The 25,752-nt window shown below is 42.6% G+C and overlaps 1 protein-coding gene across 1 annotated transcript; it reads right to left on the bottom strand.

Moving 5' to 3' along the window:
- Nucleotides 1–1,349: 1,349 nt before the first annotated feature.
- LOC139161559 (retinol dehydrogenase 16-like) lies at nucleotides 1,350–25,309 on the bottom strand. The gene is made up of 5 exons (XM_070740848.1): nucleotides 25,175–25,309; nucleotides 20,852–21,179; nucleotides 17,363–17,621; nucleotides 6,514–6,677; nucleotides 1,350–3,099 (listed from the first exon to the last, which is right to left on the bottom strand). Exons 2-5 carry the CDS (start codon nucleotides 21,162–21,164, stop codon nucleotides 2,882–2,884), a joined length of 954 nt encoding a protein of 317 aa, XP_070596949.1. The 5' UTR covers nucleotides 21,165–21,179; nucleotides 25,175–25,309; the 3' UTR covers nucleotides 1,350–2,881.
- Nucleotides 25,310–25,752: the final 443 nt, after the last annotated feature.

Raw genomic sequence — 25,752 nt, 5'->3', positions numbered from 1 at the left:
CTAGTCTGCCCTTATACTATTTTCTGTATTTTATCTTAGGATGGATATATGTTTATCCCAGGCATGTTTAAATTCAGTTACTGTGGATTTATCTACCACATCTGCTGGAAGTTTGTTCCAAGGATCTACTACTCTTTCAGTAAAATAATATTTTCTCATGTTGCTTTTGATCTTTCCCCCAACTAACTTCAGATTGTGTCCCCTTGTTCTTGTGTTCACTTTCCTATTAAAAACACTTCCCTCCTGGACCTTATTTAACCCTTTAATATATTTAAATGTTTCGATCATGTCCCCCCTTTTCCTTCTGTCCTCCAGACTATACAGATTGAGTTCATTAAGTCTTTCCTGATACGTTTTATGCTTAAGACCTTCCACCATTCTTGTAGCCCGTCTTTGGACCCGTTCAATTTTGTCAATATCTTTTTGTAGGTGAGGTCTCCAGAACTGAACACAGTATTCCAAATGTGGTCTCACCAGCATTCTATATAGTGGGATCATAATCTCCCTCTTCCTGCTTGTTATACCTCTAGCTATGCAGCCAAGCATCCTACTTGCTTTCCCTACCGCCTGACTGCACTGTTCACCCATTTTGAGACTGTCAGAAATCACTACCCCTAAATCCTTTTCTTTTGAAGTATTTGCCAACACTGAACTGCCAATACAATACTCATATTGAGGATTCCTTTTCCCCAAGTGCATTATTTTACATTTGGAAACATTAAACTGCAGTTTCCATTGCTTAGACCATTTATCTAGTAAAGCTAAATCATTTACCATATTACAGACGCCTCCAGGAATATCAACCCTATTGCACACTTTAGAGTCATCGGCAAATAGGCAAACCTTCCCTATTTGCCGATGACTCTAAAGTGTGCAATAGGGTTGATATTCCTGGAGGCGTAAACAATTTAGCCAAAACTCCTAACATTACTAGTCTACTTGTTCACCTATCAATTGACAATGCTAAGAATAAAATCTCCGGTTGAGAGAAGTTGGCTATGAAATCAGTCATCTACCTGTTTAATAGATATCAAACAACTACAGATTTCTGTCTTCTTCCAGCCCTCATACTTTTGATAGATTTTTTGAAAAAAATGTGGAACAATGATGTGTCCTTTGTCTTCTTCCCAGATGGCTTTGGAAAATCCTTGTTGCAAGCTAGCACCACTTTGTATGTTTTCAGTTGTCCATCATACTGTATTCCCAGCTATAGTCTACTACCAGAATGGCTTAAAAACCAGCTCTGTATTTTCCTCCCCTCCCTTTTTTTCCTGTATCATTATAATTCTTTTAAATTTTCAGATTGCTTTGCTTTCAAAGGAAGAAAGGTTCAGATGTGCCACACCAACTTAATCATTCCGTTTTATTCCACAATGAGGTTACGATGTTTTTTTTAAATATCATTTAAAAATGAAGCTAAGACACAAATTGTTAATATTGTGATTCAAACAGTATAGACAAATGGCAGATTGTGAAATCGCTCCTACAATATTAATTTGGTTAGGATTTATGGTGATTGGCATTAAAAAGTAACTCTGAAAGAGTTGCGAATAAGCTAAGCAACAAATAGTAAAGCTGACTTTCCCAAGGGCTCTGGCAGATGGAGAGGCTGGAAGTAACCCTGTAGTAGAAAACCAAGTGAGTAAAAAAAGTGTACAGAAGTGTAAGATTATGTGTGCCCGAAATAGTAGTCTCAGAGCAAATTTTCCCTGTATATTAGTTCTCAAATTAATAGAATGCAGTCAGGCGGATCATTTACCTACAGACTGTTGGGATTATTTGGCTGGAATCCTCTGCAGTCTTTGAGCCAATCCTGATCTATGTCATAATATTGCACAGCTATGGCAGTTCCAGGTAGCCGTTACGTATAAGTTGGGTTGACAAAATCAGAAATGAAGTGATAAGCCACTTGGGAAAGCCAAGGGAAATCATCACACCATAAAAAAGCGAAAATTAGCATATTTTGGACATGTGATGTGACATCCAGAAAAAATATGGCACTTAAACCTCCAAAGAAAAACTGAAGACAAACGAGGTGTAAGCAGAAGAAGAACATCATCATGGCTTCAAAATCTAAGGAACTGGTTTGGACAAAACTCAACGGCACTTTTTCATATGGCTGTTGATAAAAATAGGATCGCCAACATCCGATGACGGATATGGCACGAGAAGATGGCAGTTCACTAAACCTACAATAGTTTAATGACAGACATATGGAGGTACATCTTTCCTGCCACCACCAGTTATCAGGACCTCAAAGATCCAAGGTAACATACCAAGTTGGACAGATCAATGGTCCTATTTAAATTAGGGAAATTTTGTACGCTCTTGCCCTGATAATACTTTAGGGTCAAAATCTAGATGAGCATCACTTCTACAAACGATTAGAACAGGTGGATGGTGGGAATACCCATACCCACAATAACTATGTAAGAAGGAAATTGGCCTGATGTAAGGCAGTGGTGGGTTCCACATACCTCCCCTACCGATTCGCATCGCGTCAGAAGTCCACTGTGTCACATCGGGGAAATGATCCTCTGCACATGTGCAGAGGGGTGTTTGCCAACCAAAGGAGCGGTGACCAGAGGACCGGTTTGGGGGCGTGGCCACCGGCTGCTGATTCAGCAAGCAAGGACAAATTTCCACCACCGGTTCGGGCAAACCCACCACTGATATACGGTAAAGGTAAAGGTTCCCTTTGCAAATACGTGATGTAAATAAAGATAATTTAGGATATACAGCATTCTGGAAAGAAGTATCATATAATAAAAGGAGAGCCTCTATAAACCCACCTAAGAATGAAAGATTCTAAAAACAAATAGGTTTCCAAGCCCAATCCACAGTGTCAAACTTTCCTCTTGAAAACTAGCATCTCTTCATCCTAAGTGCTCCCTTTTGGTTGAGGGTAAGACCACAAAAAGAATTGATCAGTTAGCCTAGTTGGCATGTAGCTCATAGGGAGGTAAAAGAGTTTGGCATCCCAACCAGCTGAGTAGCGGAAGCGAGGATGTACTGCAGTCAACGCATGCTCCATGCAGTCGGTAACCAGATGAAGTTTAGAATTGCAGTTGGCTTGCAACTCAGTGGTTCCTTTCATCACTACAGAAGGAGAGAGGGTGGGAAAAAACAAAATAAGAATACAAAATATAAATTAGAAGCATCCTAAGCTCTCATTTAACAATCCTGTATACAAATGGCCTAGACCTGTGATGCCGAACCTGTGGCATCTGGAGCCGTATCAGAGGGCATGCAAAGCGTTGCTCTATGTCAACTCCAGCATGTATGCGCGGACTGGCCAGATGATTTTCGCCCCTGAGGAAGACCGTTTAGCCCTATGGATGCTTCAGGGAAGCTTTCCTGAAGCCCTGGAGTACAAAAAAACACCCAACAGGCAAACCGGAAGTTCAGAAAAACAGATTTCCGGTTTGCCCGTTGTGCTGTTTTTTGCACTTCGGAGCTTCCCGAAGTTTCCCTGAACCATCCAGAGTGCAAAAAACAGCACAACGGGCAAGTCCGTTTTCCAAACTTCTGGTTTGCCTGTTGGGCTGTTTTTCGCACTCTGGGGCTTCAGTTTGCTTCCCTGAACCCTCCGGAGTGCAAAAAACAGTACAACAGACACACTGGAAATCCGTTTTTCTGAACTTCCGGTTTGCCCGTTTGCATTTTTTCCACCGTCCCAGGCTTTGGTGAAGCCTGTGCGCATGCATGAGGATGAGGGGATTGTGTGCATGTGTGGACGGGGGGGGGGAAGGGGAGGTGTGTGGGCACATGAACGCATGCTAGCATGTGCACATATACCCTTTTGGCACACGAATTTAAAAAAAAACGTTCGCCATCACCGGCCTAGACCATATCTATTCTTATAACTTTTATTCATTACAAATTTAGGTGCCTGGAATTAATATTATTTATTTATTTATTTATTTATTTATTTATTTATTTATTTATTTGTTAAACAAGTATAGTACAGGTAGTCCCTGACTTATGACATCGATCCGTTCCTATGGGACGTCGTAAGTCGAATTTCGTGTAAGTCGGAATATTCCAATTTACACGAATATTCTGATTTACATGGTGGCAGCGGCAGCTGCTTCAAGGGACCAACAGCCGGTCCTTCTCGGCGCTGTGTTGCTGCAGCCTCCAAAGTTGCCGCCGCCTCCTCTGTTTGGGCGTGGGGATCTCGCAGCACCGAGAAGGACTGGCTGTTGGTCCCTTTCAGCCACTGTTGCCTCTCTTTGGGTGTGGGGGTCTCCGTGGGGTCTCTAAAGTTGCTGCCGCCGCCCACCACAGAGATCCTCTTGCCCAAACAGAGGTGGCGGTGGCAGCGGCTTCGAGGGAGCTTCGGCTCCGCTGCTGTCCCCAGGTCGTTGTAATGACAAATCCTTGTAAGTCGGGGACGATGTAACCCGGGGACTACCTGTATTATAGTACATATTAACATAACATAACATAAGTAGAACGTAGCAATAGAAAGGATAATAAGACAGTAGGACAGGGACATTAGGCACAAAAGTGCACTTATGCACGCCCCTTTATAGACCTCTTAGAAAAGGGGAGAGGTCAATTGTAGATAATGTAAGGGAGAAGCAACAATAGAGTCAGGTAATGAGTTCCAGGCAGTGACCTCTCTATTGCTGAAATCGTATTTTCTGCAGTCAGGTTTGGAGTGATTTACATTCAGTTTGTATCTATTACATGCTCTTGTGTTGTTGTTGTTAGGGGTGAAGTAGTCACTGACAGGGAGTACATTATGATGTATGATTTTATGAACAACAGTTAAATCAGTTCGGAGACGACGTAGTTGTAAATTTTCTAGATTTAATATTTGAAGTCTGGAGGAGTAGGGTAATTTGTTACATGAGGAGGAGTGAAGGACTCTTCTTGTAAAGTATTTCTGGACTCCTTCGATTGTATTAATATCTGATATGCAGTGTGGATTCCACACAGGTGAGCTATATTCTAGAATAGGTCTGACGAATGTTTTGTATGCTCTGGTTAATAAATCAGTGTTTCTAGAGAAGAAGCTAGGTTTACAATTCTTAATGCTTTTTTGGCAATGCTGTTACAGTGGGCTCTAGCACTTAGGTCATTGGAAATGAGTACTCCAAGGTCTTTGACTGAGTGAGGGTCCGCTGTTAGTTCAGTTTTACCAAGTATGTATTTAGTATTCGGATTCTTTTTTTATAAAATATCTCAGGATAAATATAAAATAATCAATGTGGTAAGAATATATTCATCCAGAAATAATGCTCAGGGTGACAGCGTAATGTAGAAGACTTTCTGTAGATATGGCATTGGACCAGATTACCTCCGGAACCGCCTGCTACCGCACGAATCCCAGTGACCGATAAGGTCCCACAGAGTTGGCCTTCTCCAGGTCCCGTTGACTAAACAATGTGGTTTGGCGGGCCCCAGGGGAAGAGCCTTCTCTGTGGCGGCCCCGACCCTCTGGAACCAATTCCCCCCGAAGATTAGAACTGCCCCCACCCTCCCTGTCTTTCGTAAACTACTCAAGACTCACTTATACCGCCAGGCATGGGGGAGCTGAGATAGCCCTTCCCCCTAGGCCATTACAAGTTATGCATGGTATGTTTGTGTGTATGTTTGGTTTTATAATAGGGGTTTTTGTTGTTTTTTATTATTGGATTGTACATGTTGTTTTTATTATTAGCCGCCCCGAGTCTATGGAGAGGGGCGGCATACAAATCCAATAAATTATTATTATTATTAATTATATGTGACTCACTGCATCAAACGCATTGGCCCCAAAAGATTGATGTCTTTTATCCAATTAACAGGGGAGATTCTAAGTAAGTCCCAACCAGGCATACATCATGCCCACAGCAGCTGAGCAATCAGTGTGTACTAAGGGGGGTCACATGAGGAGAAGGAGGAGGAGGGCTGTCGCCGGGGAAGCCACCACTGCATCTCACACTTACTCCTCACTTGCGGGCCTGTCCCCCTTTCCGTCTTACCTTCCCCCCAGATCCCATCCCCACCTTGTCAGCTCTTATGTTAGAGAGGTTGGCATGGGCCACAATCGGGTTGGGCCAGTGTCTCGGGATGGAAAGCAGGTCACAACAGTTGGCAGGGAGCTGCAGGAGAGGGGTCGAAAAACCACATGTGGTTCTGGAGCTGCAGGTTGCTGACACCCATGCTAAGGGGACCCTCTGCTTCTTCTACTCAGGTCTCTCACCTCACGTGAAAATATAGGAATGGATGGTGAAACAGAATTTCTACCCATTCTATTTGATAGAGAATATCACATCATTTCATAAAATTGAATTTTATTTCCTAGATGAGGAAATAAGTTTCTTAAACTTCTTGGATAGCCTTACTCGAATTAAATTCTCCTTCCGGGAAGAAGCAAACTTAACATTCAGAGTTAACAACCACAGGGTCAGACTGCCCATCTGTTAAGAAACATTCTCAGCTCTCTACAGTTGAGCTGGAAGTCCTGGACTCCATATTGTGTGACATCAGGCTTTGAGAAAATAGGAGAATCAAACTCACGTGACTTATAATAACTCTCTCCGTAAGCTTCCTTGGTTTCTTCTGGAAGACGCTCCCAGATTTTCCTGAAGTTTTCAAGCAAGATTTTATCGTTGGTGATTGCAGTTTGGAAGTAACCTGGCTCTATTATGCAGACTTTCACTCCAAAGGGGGAGAGTTCAAGCCTGAAAAAATATATATATATATTACCTACTATAGGTCCTGGAAGATAATTATGGCTGTGACATCTTGAAAAAATGTGGGAGCATGGACAAAAGGAAAGAACGGAGAGTAAAAAAAAAAGTGGAAGGAGAAAAATACAACAAATAAAGCACAAATTCTACATGTTGTATGAAAAAGTTTTACAGTGGTCCCTCGATTTTCGCGGGTTCGAACTTCGCGAAACGTCTATACCACGGTTTTTCAAAAATATTAATTAAAAAATACTTCACGGGTTTTCCCCCCCTATACCACGGTTTTTCCCACCCGATGACGTCATATGTCATCGCCAAACTTTCATCCGACTTTAATAAATATTTTTTTTAATAAGCTTTAATAAATAAACATGGTGAGTAATAATCTAAATATTGCAATTTAGCGGTTTAAAGTGTTAAGGGAAGGCTTGTGATACTGTTCATAGCCAAAAATAGTGTATTTACTTCCGCATCTCTACTTCGTGGAAATTCAACTTTCGCGGGCGGTCTCGGAATGCATCCCCCGCGAAAATTGAGGGAACACTGTATATTACAGATTAATCTCCCCAAAGAAAGCATGGGGAATAATGTTAAAGTTCTTACTTTTATACACTGCTTGTATAGCACAGAACATAATTTTTTTTACATGAAGGTAAAATGTCAGAAGTACAGGTCAGTCCTTAATTTACAGCAGTCCATTCAGTGACCGTTCATTAAAGTTACAACAGCGTTTTAAAAAGTAACTTATGATTGTTTTTCAGAGTTAAGACTTCTGAAGCATTCCCATGATGATGCAATCAAAATTCATATGCTTGGCAACTGGTTCATACCTATGACTGTTACTATGGCATGGGATCTCCTTTTGCGACCCTCTGACAAGCCAAGTCAATGGGGAAGTCAAATTCACTTAACAACCGGGTTACTAACTTGTAGTAATTGTAGTGAGTCACTTAACAAGTATGCCAAGAAAGATTGTAACTGGGTGCAAAACTCGTGTAACAAATATCTCACTTAACAACAGAAATTTTGGGTTCAATTGTGGTCGTAAGTCGAGGACAACCTGCATGTGGCATTAGATGAATGGGAAGAATGAAAAAGGATGCTTGGTGAAATGATGAAACAAAAGTGACTGTAAATGAGGGATGAGGAGAAAAAAATGGAGGACAAGAGAAATAAAATTTGACAGAGTGTTTTGGGAGGGGGAAAGAGTTGGCTCCCCCCCCCAAAGAATATAATATTTATTTATTTATTTATTTATTTATTGGATTTGTATGCCGCCCCTCTCCAGAGACTCGGGGCGGCTAACAGCAACAATAAAACAGTGTACAATAGTAATTTGGTATTGATGATTAAAAATCAATTAATATAAAAACCAAACATACATACATACATACCATGCATAGAATTGTAAAGGCCTAGGGGGAAAGAGGATCTCAATTCCCCCATGCCTGGCGGCAGAGGTGGGTTTTAAGTTGTTTACGAAAGGCAAGGAGGGTGGGGGCAGTTCTAATCTCTGGGGGGAGTTGGTTCCAGAGGGCCGGGGCCGCCACAGAGAAGGCTCTTCCCCTGGGTCCCGCCAGGCGACATTGCTTAGTTGACGGGACCCGGAGAAGATCCACTCTGTGGGACCTAACTGGTCGCTGGGATTCGTGCAGCAGAAGGCGGTCCCTGAGGTAATCTGGTCCGGTGCCATGAAGGGCTTTAAAGGTCATAACCAACACTTTGAATTGTGACCGGAAACTGATCGGCAACCAATGCAGACTGCGGAGTGTTGGTGTAACATGGGCATATTTGGGAAAGCCCATGATTGCTCTCGCAGCTGCATTCTGCACGATCTGAAGTTTCCGAACATTTTTCAAAGGTAGCCCCATGTAGAGAGCGTTACAGTAGTCAAGCCTCGAGGTGATGAGGGCATGAGTGACCGTGAGCAGTGACTCCCGGTCCAAGTAGGGTCGCAACTGGTGCACAAGGCGAACCTGGGCAAACGTCCCCCTCGCCACAGCTGAAAGATGTTTCTCTAATGTGAGCTGTGGATCGAGGAGGACGCCCAAGTTGCGAACAAATCCCAGCAGCAGATTAGGTCCCACAGAGTTGGCCTTCTCCAGGTTCCAGCGACTAGACAATGTCGTCTGGCAAGACCTAGGGGAAGAGTCTTTTCTGTGGCGGCCCCGGCCCTCTTGAACCAGCTCCCCCCAGAAATTCCGCAAAGGCCTTAAGACCTATCTATGTCGCCAGGTCTGGGGCAGTTAGAGCAAGCCCCCCTTTTTTTCTGACCAGGAAATGTTATGTTTGGGTGTGATTGAGTTAATTGATTGGTTTTTTTAAATATAAGGGGATTTTAGTTTAGAATTTTAACTATTAGATTTGTACGCATATTATTATTGTATTGTATTCTGTGAGCTGCCCCGAGTCCTTGGAAAAGGAGGGCATACAAATCTAATTAATAATAATAATAATAATAATAACAACAACAACAACAACAACAACAACAAACAACAACAATAATAATGTATGCATGGGTGTGTGTATTTACTATGTCTATATAGTAAAGCAAGAAAAAGATGACCCAATTTTTTAAAAAAATACTATTTTTATCTTATATATACAGTATATAGGCTGCCTGACTGCCACCTCTGAGTAGCTTACAATTAAAACTTTTAAAAAATATATTACAAAAGAAGAAAGAACTATGAGTAGATTAAAAACTTCATCTAATAGGGGCTCAACTTTCACTTTGCCCTACAGCCTGGGAGAACAGCCAGGCCTTTAATAGCCTCTCAAACATCCCCCAGGTGGGAACCATCTAGATCTCTAGGGGAATATAATTCCAGAGGGGAGGCATGACCCATTGTGAAAAAGCAAATTGCTTAAGAAAATTGCAGGCACCTGTGCCACCTTAACAAAGAACATCTGCTTTCTGCAATATGACACTGCTGGATTAATGGCATCCATGCCATGTTCCCTCTGTCCAATCCCACCAAACGGGCAGGAAAAAAACAGAGACAGGTGATCCCTCAAATAACTAAGCCCCATGCCATGTTGGGCTTTATGGGCAATAACCATGAGTTGCTGGCAGTTGTGGCTAGAAGAGCCTTTGCACAATTTGTGTACCAGTTGTGCCTTTTCCTGGATTTGAATTTCCTGTGCTCACTCCCTCAAGCCTTGGTCATCTCACGCTTGGACTACTACAGTGAATTCTATATGTGGTTACCCTTGAAGAATATCTGAAATCTTCTACTGGTACAGAACATAGCTGCATAGGCAATTCTTGGGGCCCCTAGCTTGGGTTATGTTGCACCGCTATTCTGTGATATACACTGACGGTTCTGCATCCAATTCAAGGTGTTGGTTATTACGTTTAAAGCCCTTCATGGCATGGGTCCAAGCTATCTTGAGAAACTGGCTCACCCCAATGGCATTAGCCTGCCCCAGCTGTCCAGATAGGAGGAGCATGCTGTGAGCCCCATCAGACAAGGGATTTTGGCTGGTGGATTCCAGAAGAGCCTTTACTGCCATGGCTCCTGCCCAGTCTAGAACACCATGCCCCTTGAGGGCAAATCTGCTCCTACCCTTTTGACCTTCTGAAAGTCCTTGAAGATGTGGCTATGCCAATTAGCCTAGAGCCTAATGGCAGTGTGGCAAGTGGGAGATGTCAAATGGAGTACAAAATGCTACACCTCCTCCCTGTGTGCACTTGGCTCCCTCTTCTCCATCCTGCTTAGTTTTACAGACAGACAGACAGACAGACAGACAGACAGACAGAGATAGATAGATAGACAGACAGACAGACAGATACAGAGATAGATAGATAGATAGATAGATAGATAGATAGATAGATAGATAGATAGATAGATAGATAGATAGATACATAGATAGATAGATAGATACATAGATAGATAGATAGTGTTCTGTCTGGGTCACTCTGGAAGCCAATACCAACCCAAAAAGAGAAGCCAGACACACCGGTAAAAGGCAAAGGCAGTTTATAAAATTCAAGAAAAACACAGGTAATAGAAAATGTCCTTACAAACAGGAAAACGCTGTATCTTCAAATAGATCCACGAAGGCAAAAGTCCATGCAGCAATACAGGATTCTTGCTGCCAAGACGAGGCTGTAGATAGCAGACCTACACCTCCCACGGGTCCCAAACTGCTGGGCCACAAGCCAGGAACAGAGACGTCGAGAACAAAGCAGGACACCGTAACTCCAACTGATAACACTCCACATGGCTTCAAGGGCTTGCCTGCCTTTTAAACCATGCTAAGGAGGACCACACCCAAACCCAGCTGTTCCTAATTCAGTGCTGATAATACTTCTTTAATTGCTCCTTTCTTTGATCTGAACGTCTCTGTCGCATGTCAATGACGGCTTGTGCTTCATCACCTAATGACTCCAAGCTACTGGCTGGGGAGAGCCCCCCCCCCGGGCTCTCATGCTGTTCTCCTTCATCCCATTCCTGACTTTCCTCTCCCCCGTCCAACTGTTCAGCTCCCTCCTCTTCACTGTCATCCTCCTCCAGGCATGGAGCCAGCAGAGACACAGCCGGTCCCTGAGCAGCCTCAGGCTGAACCACAACAGATAGCTAGCTAGCTAGCTAGACAGACAAACAGACAGACAGACAGACATAGATAATACACAGGCAGGCAGGCAGGCAGGTAGGCAGGCAGGCAGATAGATTTTCCATTCTCTGATTCTTTTTAATTTAAACTCTGCTTGTTTCAGCAGTCCGATAACAGACCTCTAGATATTTTTGGACCAGAGGTGGGTTCCTCCCATTTCAGACCGGTTTGCCTGAACTGGTAGTGACCCACTGGTGATGTCACAATGATGTCACCAAACCAGATCGGTCTGCGTCGGTCCATGGGTGCCGCCATATTCATTTATTTATTTGAATTTTTTGGAACATTTTAGCACCGCCATTTTGTTTTGGGCTTTTTTCCCCTTGGGGTATTTTCCACTGCGCATGAACACACATACACATGCAACCACTCAGAATAGGAGGAAGCGGACCAGCAGCAAGGTAAATTGGAACCCACCCCTATTTTGGATGTGAACTAATTTTCAGAAAGGGTAATACAAATTTAGAGCAAAAGGGAGGAATCTAGTTTATCTGCCCTATTCCCTTGCGAGTATTGTCTAAATGATTCTTGCTTGTCTGGCCTTTCTGCATGCTTCCAGGAGGTTATGTGTGGGTTTGAGGCTACAATAGTGGGATAACTAGGTCTGCCTTTTTTCTCTCCCCTTCCTCCCAGACAAGGGCCCAGACTTCTCCAACCTGGTTTGCACACCAAGAGGTAAAGCATAGGGCTTCACCTCTTATAACTCTGACCAGCAGGGCCTTGGGTATAGAATTATGGGAAGCCAAGGCAAATGCATCTGGAGGAAATCAGACTGGGAAAGACCGAATTAATTCAAGCTGTGTGAATTTAAAATCTCACAAAGGATTAGCTATTCACACTGCGCTAACCACAAGGTGTTTTGTTTGGAACTCATTGTGAGCCATGAATTCGGTCACTTAGTTTGTAATGTCATGTCTGGGAGTCTTGATGAAGGGGGTCATTTTTTTAAAAAAATATAACCCTCTAATTGTATTTTTAACAATGGCACACACAAAAAAATCTGCCTTGTCATAGTTATGTTAAGTAAGACAATTCCTAATCAATTAAGCACTCCAGTGAACAGCTCCCATCTTGCCTTGTAAAACAAGGGCTGTTGTGGTACTGCAATGAATATTTTTATAATGGCCAGAATGGGCAAGATTGTAAATACAATAGAGTCTCAGTTATCTGACATAAACGGGCAGGCTGATAGTCGGATAGCTGAAATGTTGGATAATCCAGACTCTACTGTACTGCTTCTGTCCCTGGGTGTCTCTCTCTCTCTCGCTTCCCTCTTCAACTCTTTCTCTCTCTTTCGCCTGCTTCCATCCCCGTTCCTGTCTCTCTCTCTCTCTCTCTCTTGCCCACTTCCATCCCCGGCTCTCTCTCTCTCTCTTTTCTTGCTTGCCCGATTACGTCCCCGTCTCTCTCGCTTGCTCGCCCGCTTCCCTCCTCGGCTTTGTCTTGCTTGCTCAATTCCCTCTTCAGCTCTCTCTCTCTTTCGCCTGCTTCCATCCCCGTTCCTCTCTCTCTCTCTCTCTTGCCCACTTCCATCCCTGACTCTCTCTCTCTCTCTTTTCTTGCTTGCCCGATTACGTCCCCGTCTCTCTCGCTTGCTCGCCCGCTTCCCTCCTCGGCTTTGTCTTGCTTGCTCGCTTCCCTCTTCAACTCTCTCTCTTTCGCCTGCTTCCATCCCCGTTCCTGTCTCTCTCTCTCTCTTGCCCACTTCCATCCCCGACTCTCTCTCTCTGTTTTCTTGCTTGCCCGATTACGTCCCCGTGTCTCTCTCTCGCTCGCTCGCTTCCCTCCTCGGCTTTGTCTCGCTCGCTCACTTCCCTCTTCAACTCTCTCTCTTTCGCCTGCTTCCATCCCCGTTCCTGTCTCTCTCTCTCTCTCTCTCTCTCTTGCCCACTTCCATCCCCGACTCTCTCTCTCTCTCTTTTCTTGCTTGCCCGATTACGTCCCCGTCTCTCTCTCTCTCTCGCCCGCTTCCCTCCTCGGCTTTGTCTCGCTCGCTCGCTTCCCTCCTCATAGCTTGCTTCCCCGTCGTGGCTGTCATATTTGGGGGCGTGTCTGGGGGGCGGCGGTGCGGAAATGCCTACAGCCATGTCTCCAAGCAGCCACCACTTCGGATAATCCAGAGTGTCGGATATCTGAAGGATGGATGACCGACTACCATACTACAAATATGGCTTTGCAAATCAAACCCATCTATGCTGGGGAATTACTTGGTTTCAGAGAAGCATGCGCTTGAAGCAGGTGGAAGGCTGGAGAGAAAAAGCAGGGGTATTCAGTAGGAACTATTTCTATATTTTGGATATAAATGGGTGACAAGCACCTGTTTCAATGGGAATAAACTGCTGACATTGAAACTGAGATCTTTTGGGAGAAATCAACATTTACAATGCTGCGTTAACTTCATTTTTCGGACTGTATGCATTTGTGTATATTTAATAAAGTTTTACCTGCAGGCATAGAAATTTCTAGATGTACAGCCATAATTGAGTCTGGGATTGTGGCTATAAATTGTGTTGGTCATTAAGCAGGTCACCACATGACCGAACCCAGTTTTACAACCTTTTTGTCATGGTCATTAAGTCACCATATTTATTAAGTGAAGACGCCACTTCTTTAGTGCAATGGGGAAACCAGAAGTGCTGCTTTCCAGCAAAAAAGCCATAAATTGTGGTTCTGTGACTGCAGGACAATGGAAACAGCTGTAGATGTGGGCCAGTTGCTGAATGCAGTCACGTGATGTGTATCTATGTGTATGTGTGCGCAGGGGTGGGCAGCAGGCAGGACGGGGTGGAATGCAGTTCCACCGGCGGAAATGAAGATGCATGCGCAGCTCCAGCTGATCGGTGGCTGTCACTTCCTGGATTACTGGTCTCGGCTCGGCTCTCTTTTTTTTCCTGCTGCTGATGCTGCATCTGCGCTCCTTGCTTTTTTCCTCTTTCCTCCTTCTTGGCCTCGGATGAGCTTCCCTCTCTTCTGCCCAGCTCCCCTCCAGCCTCACACTGCCACCTCCTGCCTGAGGTGCAAGCAGAAGCCGTGGGTGGAAGCGGCGCTAGCAGCATTTATGCTTCTGGCAGCACCTGTTCGCCTAGCTACCTAGCCTGAGGCGGGGGGTGAGGCGACCCAGGAAGAAGAGCGTGGGAAACGTGAAGCAAATTGTCACCCCCAGCGAGCGACACTGGTAAGGTTGTAAGTCGAGGACTTAACAGTTCACTTGAATGATGATGATCATTCAAGCACTCCCACCTGATCACATGGCCAGCAAGCCACTCCTACCCAGTCATATGACCATTAAGCCACACCCACAAAATAAGCCACACTCACAGTGTGGCAGTAAAAATTTTGGCTGCCCATTACTATGTGTGCACCATCTGAATCAAATCCAGGTTGTAAGTAACTTTGGAAAGATCCACCATAATTTTGAATGGGTTGTAAGCAGGGGTGGGCTGCTGCCCGGATGGGGGGGAATGCAGTGGAGTAGCGAAAATGGAGCTCCACCCCAGAGCACCCAATTTGCACTGAAAGATGTTGAAAGAAAATGCAGGGCGACCTGTATAAGCCACGCCCACAGTGTGGTAGTAAAAATTTTGTTAGCCCTCCACTGGTTGTAAGCGACAGGTGATAAGTCAAAAGGGTCTACCTGTATTCTACTTCATTTTTTAACCAGCAAGATTTACACTGATTTTTATGTTTGTAGTCTTTCTCTCACGCACCTGGATCTAACTCTCAGATCTGTAATAAATCAGACTTCAATTAAGTCGGTCAGACTTCAATTAAGTCGGTCAGACTTCAATTAACTTGTTTATTTGCAAGTTAAAGCAACGGAACAGCGATACGTAACAATAACAGAACGAACGTAGAATGCACGAACAAGAGCGCCTCAGACCCTTGACAGCTCTATTTATATAGCAGCTGTCAGCCCCAACAACCAATCCGGACACAGGGATTTTCCCGCTTTTGTTGTCGCCCAATCCTGGGCAGCTTCCCCATTGCAAGGGACACAACAAGATCTTTTAAAGGAGACCTCACTCAGTTTTGCTCACCAGTCTCCCTGCACTTGCAAAGGTTTAGCTCAATTTAATTTTGTGTTGATTACAGTTCAAAACTGACTTTTTCTTCTTTCAACCTGAGCCAAACATCCATGAGTCACACTCTCTGTTACCATTAGCAGAGGGATTTCAACATAGCTGTGGCAAAACATTCTTATTACAGTATGTATGTGTGTATGATTTATTTTATTTATTTATTTATTTATTTATTTTATTGATTGATTGATTGATTGATTGGATTTGTATGCCACCGCTCTCCAAGGACTCTGAGGAATAATTATCAATCATCTGTTTATGTACCAATTTTTCTCTTACTATAACATTTAAAAAAAAAAAAAGAATAAAGCAATTGGGGCATGCATGATGTGTTGGTGGGGGTCAAAATCCCTAAATGGAATGGAAAAGTTTCCTCAGCATTTTGGAATGATAAAAGAATGGTCCAAGTTTGGATTGCGAGTACTGCATTTAACTTTGGCACTAAATGAGAAAATTGATCAGTTTGCAGTTATACTAGTGTTGTATCTGTGGTGAAATCCAATTTTTTTTACTACCGGTTCTGTGGGCGTGGCTTGGTTGGTGTGGTGTGGTGTGGTGTGGTGGGCATGGCAGGGGAAGGATACTACAAAATCTCCATCCCCACCCCACTCCAGGGGAAGTATACTGCAAAAATCCCCATTCCTTCCCCACTCCTGGGGGAAGGATATTGCAAAATCCCTATTCCTTCCCCACTCCTGGGGGAAGGATACTGCAAAATCCCTATTCCTTCCCCACCCCAGGCGAAGGATACTGCAAAATCCCTATTCCTTCCCCACTCCTGGGGGAAGGATACTACAAAATCCCTATTCCTTCCCCATTCCTGGGAGAAGGATACTGCAGAATCCCTATTCCTTCCCCACCCCAGGGGAATGATACTGCAAAATCCCTATTCCTTCCCCACTCCTGGGGAAAGGATATTGCAAAATCCCTATTCCTTCCCCACTCCTGGGGAAAGGATACTGCAAAATCCCTATTCCTTCCCCACTACAGGGGAAGGATACTGCAAAATCCCTATTCCTTACCCACTCCAGGGGAAAGATACTGCAAAATCCCTATTCCTTCCCCACTCATGGGGGGAGGATACTGCAAAATCCCTATTCCTTCCCCACTCCTGGGGGAAGGATACTGCAAAATCCCTATTCCTTCCCCACTCCAGGGGAAGGATACTGCAAAATCCCTATTCCTTCCCCACTCCTGGGGGAAGGATATTGCAAAATCCCTATTCCTTCCCCACTCCTGGGGGAAGGCTATTGCAAAATCCCCATTCTTTCCCCACTCATGGGGGAAGGATACTGCAAAAATCCCTATTCCTTCCCCACTCCAGGGGAAGGATACTGCAAAAATCCCCATTCCTTCCCCACTCCTGGGGAAAGGATATTGCAAAATCCCTATTCCTTCCCCACTCCTGGGGGAAGGATATTGCAAAATCCCTATTCTTTCCCCACTCCTGGGGGAAGGATACTGCAAAATCCCTATTCCTTCCCCACTCCAGGGGAAGGATACTGCAAAATCCCTATTCCTTCCCCACTCCTGGGGGAAGGATACTGCAAAATCCCTATTCCTTCCCCACTCCGGGGGAAGGATACTGCAAAATCCCTATTCCTTCCCCACTCCGGGGGAAGGATACTGCAAAATCCCTATTCCTTCCCCACTCCAGGGGAAGGATACTGCAAAATCCCTATTCCTTCCCCACTCCTGAGGGAAGGATATTGCAAAAACTCCACCCCCATCCCACTCTAGGGCCAGCCAGAGGTGGTATTTGCCAGTTCTCTGAACTACTCAAAATTTCCACTACCAGTTTTCCAGAACCTGTCAGAACCTGCTGGATTTCACCCCTGTGTTGTATCCTGCAACCTTTCTGTAAACTAATACTGTTATTATTGTGACAATGGCTTTTATATTCTGTTTGATGGAAGAATTTACCCCACCGTCCCATTTGAATTTTTGCTAATGCTGTTAACAGAAAATGGCACTTACCTGAGACTATCGGAGAAAGATTCCACCCCATATTTTGAAGGACAGTAACCACCGCCAAAAATACTTAATCGCCCCATTATGCTGGCAATGTTGACAACACGTCCCTTGGCTTTTCTCAACAATGGTATCATGTGTATGGTCACATCAATCACCCCGAGTAGATTGATATCTATTATTTTCTTGAAATCCTCTTTGCTTAGCCACTCATTTGGGGCAGTCGGGATAGAAACACCAGCATTGTTTACCAATCCCCAAAGTCCTAACAAGAAGAAGAAAAACAGGGGATGTCAACTATGTGAAAAGAGCCCTCTACAGTAGCATTCCTCTAGAATTCCATCTCTTGTTATACGTTAGGCAAGCCAAACCTGTTCTTGAAATATCTGAAGTAGACAGCTTAGAGTTCTAATAGCAATAGCACTTAAGACTTACCGTATTTTTCGGCGTATAAGACACACCTTTTACTATTTCACTTCTTTTTTTCTCTTTTTTTTTTACTCCTTATATTTTTTCTTTTACAAATACTTTACGCAATCGTAAATCTGTTTTCCTAACCACCTTTCTACAGACATCTCTCCTACTATCCTTATTACTAGTTACTACCTTTATAGCTCTTAAATAATAGGATAAGTTAGATAAATGAAGTATTGATAGTAATAAGTTACAAATGTGAACACTGAAATTTTGTTATAATGTAAGATATATACTTTGAAATACAATACTTTGTAATAAATACCCTTATTCTTTTTTAAATTTATGTACCCCTTCTTTCCCCCTCATTTACCCCTTGTTAATTAATAAACTTTATTTTTTAAAAAAAATAAAAATAATTTTAAAAAAAAGACAAACCTTTTTCCTCCCTAAAAGAGGCTGATAATTTGGGTGCGTCTTATACTCTGAATGTAGCTTCCCATCCCCCACCTCTCAGCCCTAACTATCTGCTAACGATCTTCCCAGCTCTTACCTTGCAGGCTCTTTCATTGTTTCTCTCTGTGAAGAATGTTTTCCAAGCCCTAAGACTTTCCAGGTTTTTTTTTTCATTGCTCTAACTTGCTCCAAATACAGTGGTACCTCTACTTAGGAACGCCTCTACTTAAGAACTTTTCTAGATAAGAACCAGGTGTTCAAGATTTTTTTGCCTCTTCTTAAGAACCATTTTCTACTTAAGGACCCGAGGAGAGAAAAATTTTCCAGGAAATTTGAGAGCGGCACGAAGGCCCGGTCAGTTTCCTGCCATTCCCCCTTTAATCCCAGCCATCTTGGGCTTTTCTGGGCTGCCAGAGGAGTCTTTCGGAGGCGCTTAAGGAGGCTTTGGCAGTCCAGAGTGAACAAAGCATTTTCTTTTCTCTGGGCGCTTGGACAGGGAATAAATCTTTGTCAGCACCCAGAGAAAAGAAACACTCCCTTCGCTCTGGGAAGCCGAGGAGTCAGCACAGTGAAGGAAAGGCGCCAGCTACAAAGCGAGTGAGCAAGAGGAAAGGGGAGCCCTCCAGCTTGGGAAGGAAGAGGCAGCAGGTAGCAGCAGCAGCAGCCAGTGTATGGGAGGCAGCCTCGCGCCAGGTGTATTGGAGGTGCGTGCTCCTCATCGCCACCTCAGAGTCCCTCTTTTTTTTTAAGCCTTAAAGTTTTGGATATTTTTGATTCCCCTCACCTTACCTTCTTCCTTCGGCAGTGACTCTCCTCCTCTTCTTCCTCCTCCTCCTCCTCCTCCTCCCACCCAAATTCCAAGCTTTTATTTCTTTCCTAATGGGTTTGCATGCATTATTTGCTTTCACATTGATTCCTATGGGAAAAATTGCTTCTTCTTAAGAATGTTTCTACTTAAGAACCTGGTCACGGAACTAATTAAGTTCTTAAGTAGAGGTACCACTGTATTTCTTTCCAGCCCTAACCAGGTGCTAACGATATTACCAGCTTGCAAGCTCTTTCATTATTACTCTCTGCGAAGAATGTTTTTCAAGTCCTAAGTCTTTGCAAGGTTTTTTTCCATTGCTTTACTTACTCTGAATGTTTCTTTCTAGGTGATAATGATGTTTACAGCTCTTACTGACTTGAAAGCTCTTTCATTGGTACTCTCTCCGAATAAAGTTTTTTTAAAGCCCTTAACCAGGGAATAAAATAATGTGCTGGCTAAGGATGCTAGCTAGATGAATACCTGGTAAGCAGATTCTTTTCCCTACTTTCCTCCCCAAAAACTAAGGTGCGTCTTATATTCCGGTGCATCTTATACTCAGAAAAATACGGTATACGCCGCACCACAGTGCTTTACAGCCTTCTTTAAAGCGGGTCCTCATTTTATTGACCTTGGAAGGATGGAATACTGAGTCAACCTTGAGCCAGTTAGGGTTGAACTGCCGAACTGCCGGCAGCCAGGAGTCAGCAGAAGTAGCCTGCAATACTGCATTCTAACCATTGCGCCACCATGGCTCTAAGATATCTGAACAGTATCCCATGAAAACAGAACAAAATTAAGTAACTGATAAATGTTTCTTTCTCTTTCAACATCCTCCACTTTGTTATATCAAAACTTATTGGAGTTCATAAAAGCAAGGGAGGAAAGGATAGCTCAAACACACCTCACTAATATTATCTCAAGGATCAACAGTTAAGGTATTGGGTGAGGAACAAGGAGGCCCATGTTAATATAAATGTTAATAAACTGAGCTTAGGTATGCAAAGTCCAATTCAGCTCTCAAGAGCTGGGATTTATGGAAGCCTAATCTCAACTCACAAACTTGGGAAGGTTAAGTAATATATTTGGCACCTCTCCCTAGTCAACAATAAGACACATTGCAATATATATCTTGGTCACTTATTTTAGAATTATGTTTGCTTAAAAAGGGATAACAGCATTTTGACTTTGGCCACATATTATTATTATTATTATTATTATTATTATTATTATTATTATTGTTGTTGTTATTATTATTATTTTATTAAATTTGCATGCCGCCCCTCTCTGTAGACTCGGGGCGGCTCACAGCAATAGCAGAACACAATGTAAAATACAAATCTAATATTTAAAACTAAAAAAATTAATTTAAAAAACATACATACAACATACAATACATAAATTATATAGGCCTGGGTCTTAAAAAGGCTGATGTGAATCTAAAACACCTGGAGTGTATTAGGGCAACAGTTCTCTCCAGTTTAATACTGGTAACTTTTGCCTCCAATATATACTGTACTAAGGTACATTTTCCATTGAAAGAAGAATGTTGCACAATAGTCACATTGCCCAACATGTACAGAATGGCAGTGTGTAGAGATGAGATTAAAAGAATGGACTTCAGACCTAGGGAAACTAGGGTCAAAAATTCCTGCTTAGTATCTTTTTTTTAAATTTATTTATCAGTTTCAGAGGCCTGTTGTCACAAAAAGCAGGGCCAATCCTTCTAAAAAGTCACCCTAATTTACACAAGAAGAATATTATCCCATTTTTGGACAAACCCTAAAGAAAACCCAAGATTGCCTGAATTCTGTGCTAACCTTTGTCTCCTACTTGGCTTTTCACCCATTCCGTTGCTTTGTCCAAATTTTCTGTGCTGGTGACATCTATGAGGTTGGTCTGCAACCGTTCTGATGTGACTTCTTTCAGCTTTTCTGCACCCTGCTGGGTCAGACAACCTGCCAAGACACGAAAGCCCTTTGCATCCAACTGCCGAGCCAGGAGATTGCCAAATCCAGAGTCACAGCCAGTTATGAAGACATATTTCTCTGTCAGGTTTGGCAAAATCTCTTTTTCACGGTACCAACGGAAGAGGAAATAGAACCCCAGCAAGGCCGCCACATAAAACCACATGGTCTTCAAATACTTCTGTGGTGGAAGAAAAGAACGTTATTGGAAATATTAGATTATCAACAAGCAGAGGGAAAGGAGGTGAAAATAATCCATAAACAATTTATTGAACAAACCTCATGCTTGGATTCACACAAACTATACTATAACTCAAGTTTTACGAACCATAGTGGCTAAGAGTTCCTACTTTACCATAAGCCAAGCAGCTGAACTTAGTATCATTACCTTTCAATGTTTTTTATCTGCTGTGTTTTTATAACAAATGATTTTAATGCTTTCAGTGTTGTTATATTGTAAGCTGCCCAGAGTTGTTGGATATGAGATGGGTGGCAAATAAAGCATATAAGATAGATAGATAGATAGATAGATAGATAGATAGATAGATAGATAGATAGAGATAGATAGATAGATAGATAGATAGATAGATAGATAGATAGATAGATAGATGATAGATAGATAGATAGATAGACAGACAGAGAGACAGAGAGACAGAGACAGACAGAGACAGACAGACAGATGATGATGATTATAGGTAGGTAGATAGATGATAGGAGAGAGATAGAGATGATAATGATAGATATAGGTAGGTTGGTAGGTAGGTAGGTAGATGATAGAGACAGGAGAGAAAGAGAGAGAGAGAGAGAGACTTTCTCTGGCAATCTGACTTTACATGGAAAAGCAGCAAAGAGGGTGACCATAACTTTAAAATACTTAGCTAAAAGATGACATTTGGCCAAGAATACACAAAGTGGACTTCAGCAAGGCATTCAAGTGCAGACAACTGCCCCCACACCCAAAAATGCTGTTATATTAATTTCCTACTTTAAAAAACTTTGATGCATGAATCTCTTCTCTCATACACCAATGCGTGCCTGCACACACCAACACACACTTCACCACTACTTTATCCCTGTAGCGGTTCTCTAAAATCAATGAAGTGAAGAGAGATGACTGATCCAAATCCATGATTGTGCAGCCAGGCGGTAGGGAAAGCAAGTAGAATACTTGGCCGCATAGCTAGAGGTATAACAAGCAGGAAGAGGGAGATTGTGATCCCGCTGTATAGAGCGCTGGTGAGACCACATTTGGAATACTGTGTTCAGTTCTGGAGACCTCACCTACAAAAAGATATTGACAAAATTGAACGGGTCCAAAGACGGGCTACAAGAATGGTGGAAGGTCTTAAGCATAAAACGTATCAGGAAAGACTTAAAACTCAATCTGTATAGTCTGGAGGACAGAAGAGAAAGGGGGGACATGATCGAAACATTTAAATATGTTAAAGGGTTAAATAAGGTCCAGGAGGGAAGTGTTTTTAATAGGAAACTGAACACAAGAACAAGGGGGCACAATCTGAGATCAGTTGGGGGAAAGATCAGAAGCAACATGAGAAAATATTATTTTACTGAAAGAGTAGTAGATGCTTGGAACAAACTTCCAGCAGACGTGGTTGGTAAATCCACAGTAACTGACTTTAAACATGCCTGGGATAAACATATATCCATCCTAAGATAAAATACAGGAAATAGTATAAGGGCAGACTAGATGGACCATGAGGTCTTTTTCTGCCGTCCGTCTTCTATGTTTCTATTCAATCAGGCTCATGGCTAAATGGGGACTCTGAACTCAGATCTTCTCAACTGAGGTCCAGGATTGGCTTTCTGGTATAAACTCTTGATATAGTTATACTTTTATTGTAATATAGTAAATATAGTATTAACGGAAAGCATAGCTGAGAAGATTTTTGGGATGCAAGAAACCTCAGCCGGTTTTGCTCTTCTTGTGGATACCACCTGCCTACATTATTGTCCAAGCCAAGAGACATTCTGTCATTTAATCATTTTGTATAAATCTACCATATAACAACAGTCATATAATGACAAATGTTGGCGAAGGAGTTAATAGCCCTTTTCTCTCCAAAGGAGAAGTAGGACACAATTACAGTTGTAACTCACATCCTAACTGAACTCCACCATTCATTTGTAAATGGGTCAGGCATAATCGTGTAACATCTTGTTTGAAACGCTGAGAAAAACAATACCATTTTTGCAAACCACAGCACCAGATGTACAGCTATTTTCAATACAGTATCGCAATTCGCCGACCAAGGAAGCTGCAAATGTTATTCTACAAAGGGATACATTTTCCTGCCCCTAAATGCTTAAATAGGACAGCTGATAATCACGCTTTTTTGGGAGGGGGTATTATTGTTGCCATCGAGGAAGTTGGGACTCCTGGCAACAGGAAAAATGGCAGCTTTCTTGGCAAGACTTTCAGAAGTGAATTGGCCTTGCCTCTTTTTCTTTGGGCTGAGAAAAAGAGAATGTCCCAAGGTTCCAAAGAGAACGTTGTGAACTAAGGGGGAACTACAACTCACAGCCTCCCAGTTTTTAGCCTGGTGCTTTTACCTACTGCACCAATTCAAAGGATCACAGGGTCTGCGAGACACTGACAGGCTTCATAACCTCAGAATCAGTTTGATATGAGAGCCAGTTGGGACTAACGGTTAAGGCAGTGGTTCTCAACCTTTCTAATGCCGCGATCCCTTAATAGAGTTCCTCATATTGTGGTGACCCCCAACCATAAGTCTAGTGCCAATTCTCCCAACAGAGCTTTAAGCTGATGGGCAGGAAGGTCAGAGGGACACCCCCACTGTAAACGCCTGATTGGCCAGATTGTAAAAATATGTTCCAAGACACCAGAATAGAATTTTTAGTTCCTAACACCATGCAAAATTTGTCTTTTCCCATGGTCTTAGGTGACCCCTGTGAATCCCGATCCCCAGGTTGAGAACCACTGGGTTAAGGCATCAGGCTAAAAACCAGGAGATGGTGGTGAGTTTTAATCCCACCTAAAGGCATGAAAGCTGGCAAAGTGAGTTTGAGCCACTCATTCTCTTTCAGCCCAACCCACCTCACAGGCTTGTTGTTTGGGAAGAATTAGGCATATTTGCCACCTCAAGCCACTTATAAAATCAACAAAGCTGGGGTAATAAGTGGCATTAAATAAACATAACCTTTTTGTTAACCGAATGTCCTCCAGGAGCATCAAAGTTCAAATCTCACTGGAATGACTGAAAGCTGGTTGAAAGTATGACATTCAACAGGTATTCCCAGATTCATTATCTCAGCAATTAAAAAAGAAACAATTTACACTGAGTTGGATGATCTGGCAACCCCTGAACCAAACCAAGCCAATGGGAGTTCAAGGTGGCATAGGGTGGTTCTTCTCACCACTCCTATTTTATTTTCACCATCTGAGACGGAGTTTTGTGCTATGAGAAATAAATCAGGCGAAGAAGAGAAGATACAGTATATAAAACAAGTAAATTGGGAAGGGGGGGGACCTAGGAGCTAAAATTTCTATTTGAGACACTTTAATTAGTGTTTTTCCTAGTTTATTTACTGAGTTGTTTTGCGGAATAAAAAAAGAAAAGAAATTGATATACATCTCACTGGTTCTTTACAGATCATAACCCGTTTCATCGTTATTCTTCTTTACAAATCTGTATGGAATATGTTCCATTCAAAAGAGTAGGATAGAAATAGTAAATAAGACAGACATGTAGCAAATATTTGTATTTATAAACATATCAAAGTATCTATAAACCTGGCAAGTAAAGAAGTAGCTACACGCATAGTTTCCTCTGCTTATTCTTTGAACTTTATCAATTTCAGAGTTTTAGAGTTAGAGTTTTTTTTAAAAAAATAATTAATAAACACGTGAAGCATTAGTTAAAGTATAATCCTTCTCCCCATTTTTCCAAAGTGAGCTCAGCTAACCTCTGTAGGATTGGGTTTTTTGGGGAGACGAAAGAGACCAAAAAGTGCATTCAATATTTCATAAACCGTTTCGGGTTTACTCTACTTCGAAATGCATAAGCCGCCCTGGTTCCATTTGACGAAATCAGAGCCCTTTTCGCCATTCCTTCTTAGGTAAAAAGAGGAGAGCCGACACACACACAGCGATACCGCACCGTTTAAATCACCGTAAACCCCATTAAAAGACGGTACCTGTACAAAGGTCTCCTTGCTTAGTTGCCACCGACGAGCGACTTCAAGAACCGCAAGCGTCTGATTTGTTTTTCCTTATTTCTTTGCATTGAAAAACTGAAAGTAGGTGGAGTTACTGCCCTCGGGGCCCGCCCACTCAACTGGGAAGGCGGGCAGAGTTCTGAATGGGGATTGTGTCACTAACGACGCGTGTGTAGTCTTAATTGCCTAATTGTTTAGAAAAAAACTAAACATTTATTAAAGTAGGAAGAGAGACGCTGGAACAAAAGATGTGGCTGCCAGACCGATGAAGCCATTGTGCAGAATTGCCAACAGTAGAGATATAAATGATTAAGTTTTGATAAGGCTGGACGAAATGAATACATAGTTTATACAATATTAATTATAATTGCGATTTATGTTTATGTAGATGTGTAAACTGAATGCAATTTATATCAACTAAAATATATACTGCTCAAAATAATAATAATAAAGGGAACACTCAAAGAACACATGCTACATCTGAATGAATGAAACTTTCTCATTGAATACTTTGTTCAGTACAAAGTTGAATGTGCACAACAGCATGTGAAAATAAT

This window comes from Erythrolamprus reginae, chromosome 2, assembly GCF_031021105.1.
Source record: "Erythrolamprus reginae isolate rEryReg1 chromosome 2, rEryReg1.hap1, whole genome shotgun sequence".
Classification (NCBI taxonomy): domain Eukaryota; kingdom Metazoa; phylum Chordata; class Lepidosauria; order Squamata; family Dipsadidae; genus Erythrolamprus; species Erythrolamprus reginae.
This window is presented reverse-complemented; position numbering and strand designations above follow the sequence as displayed.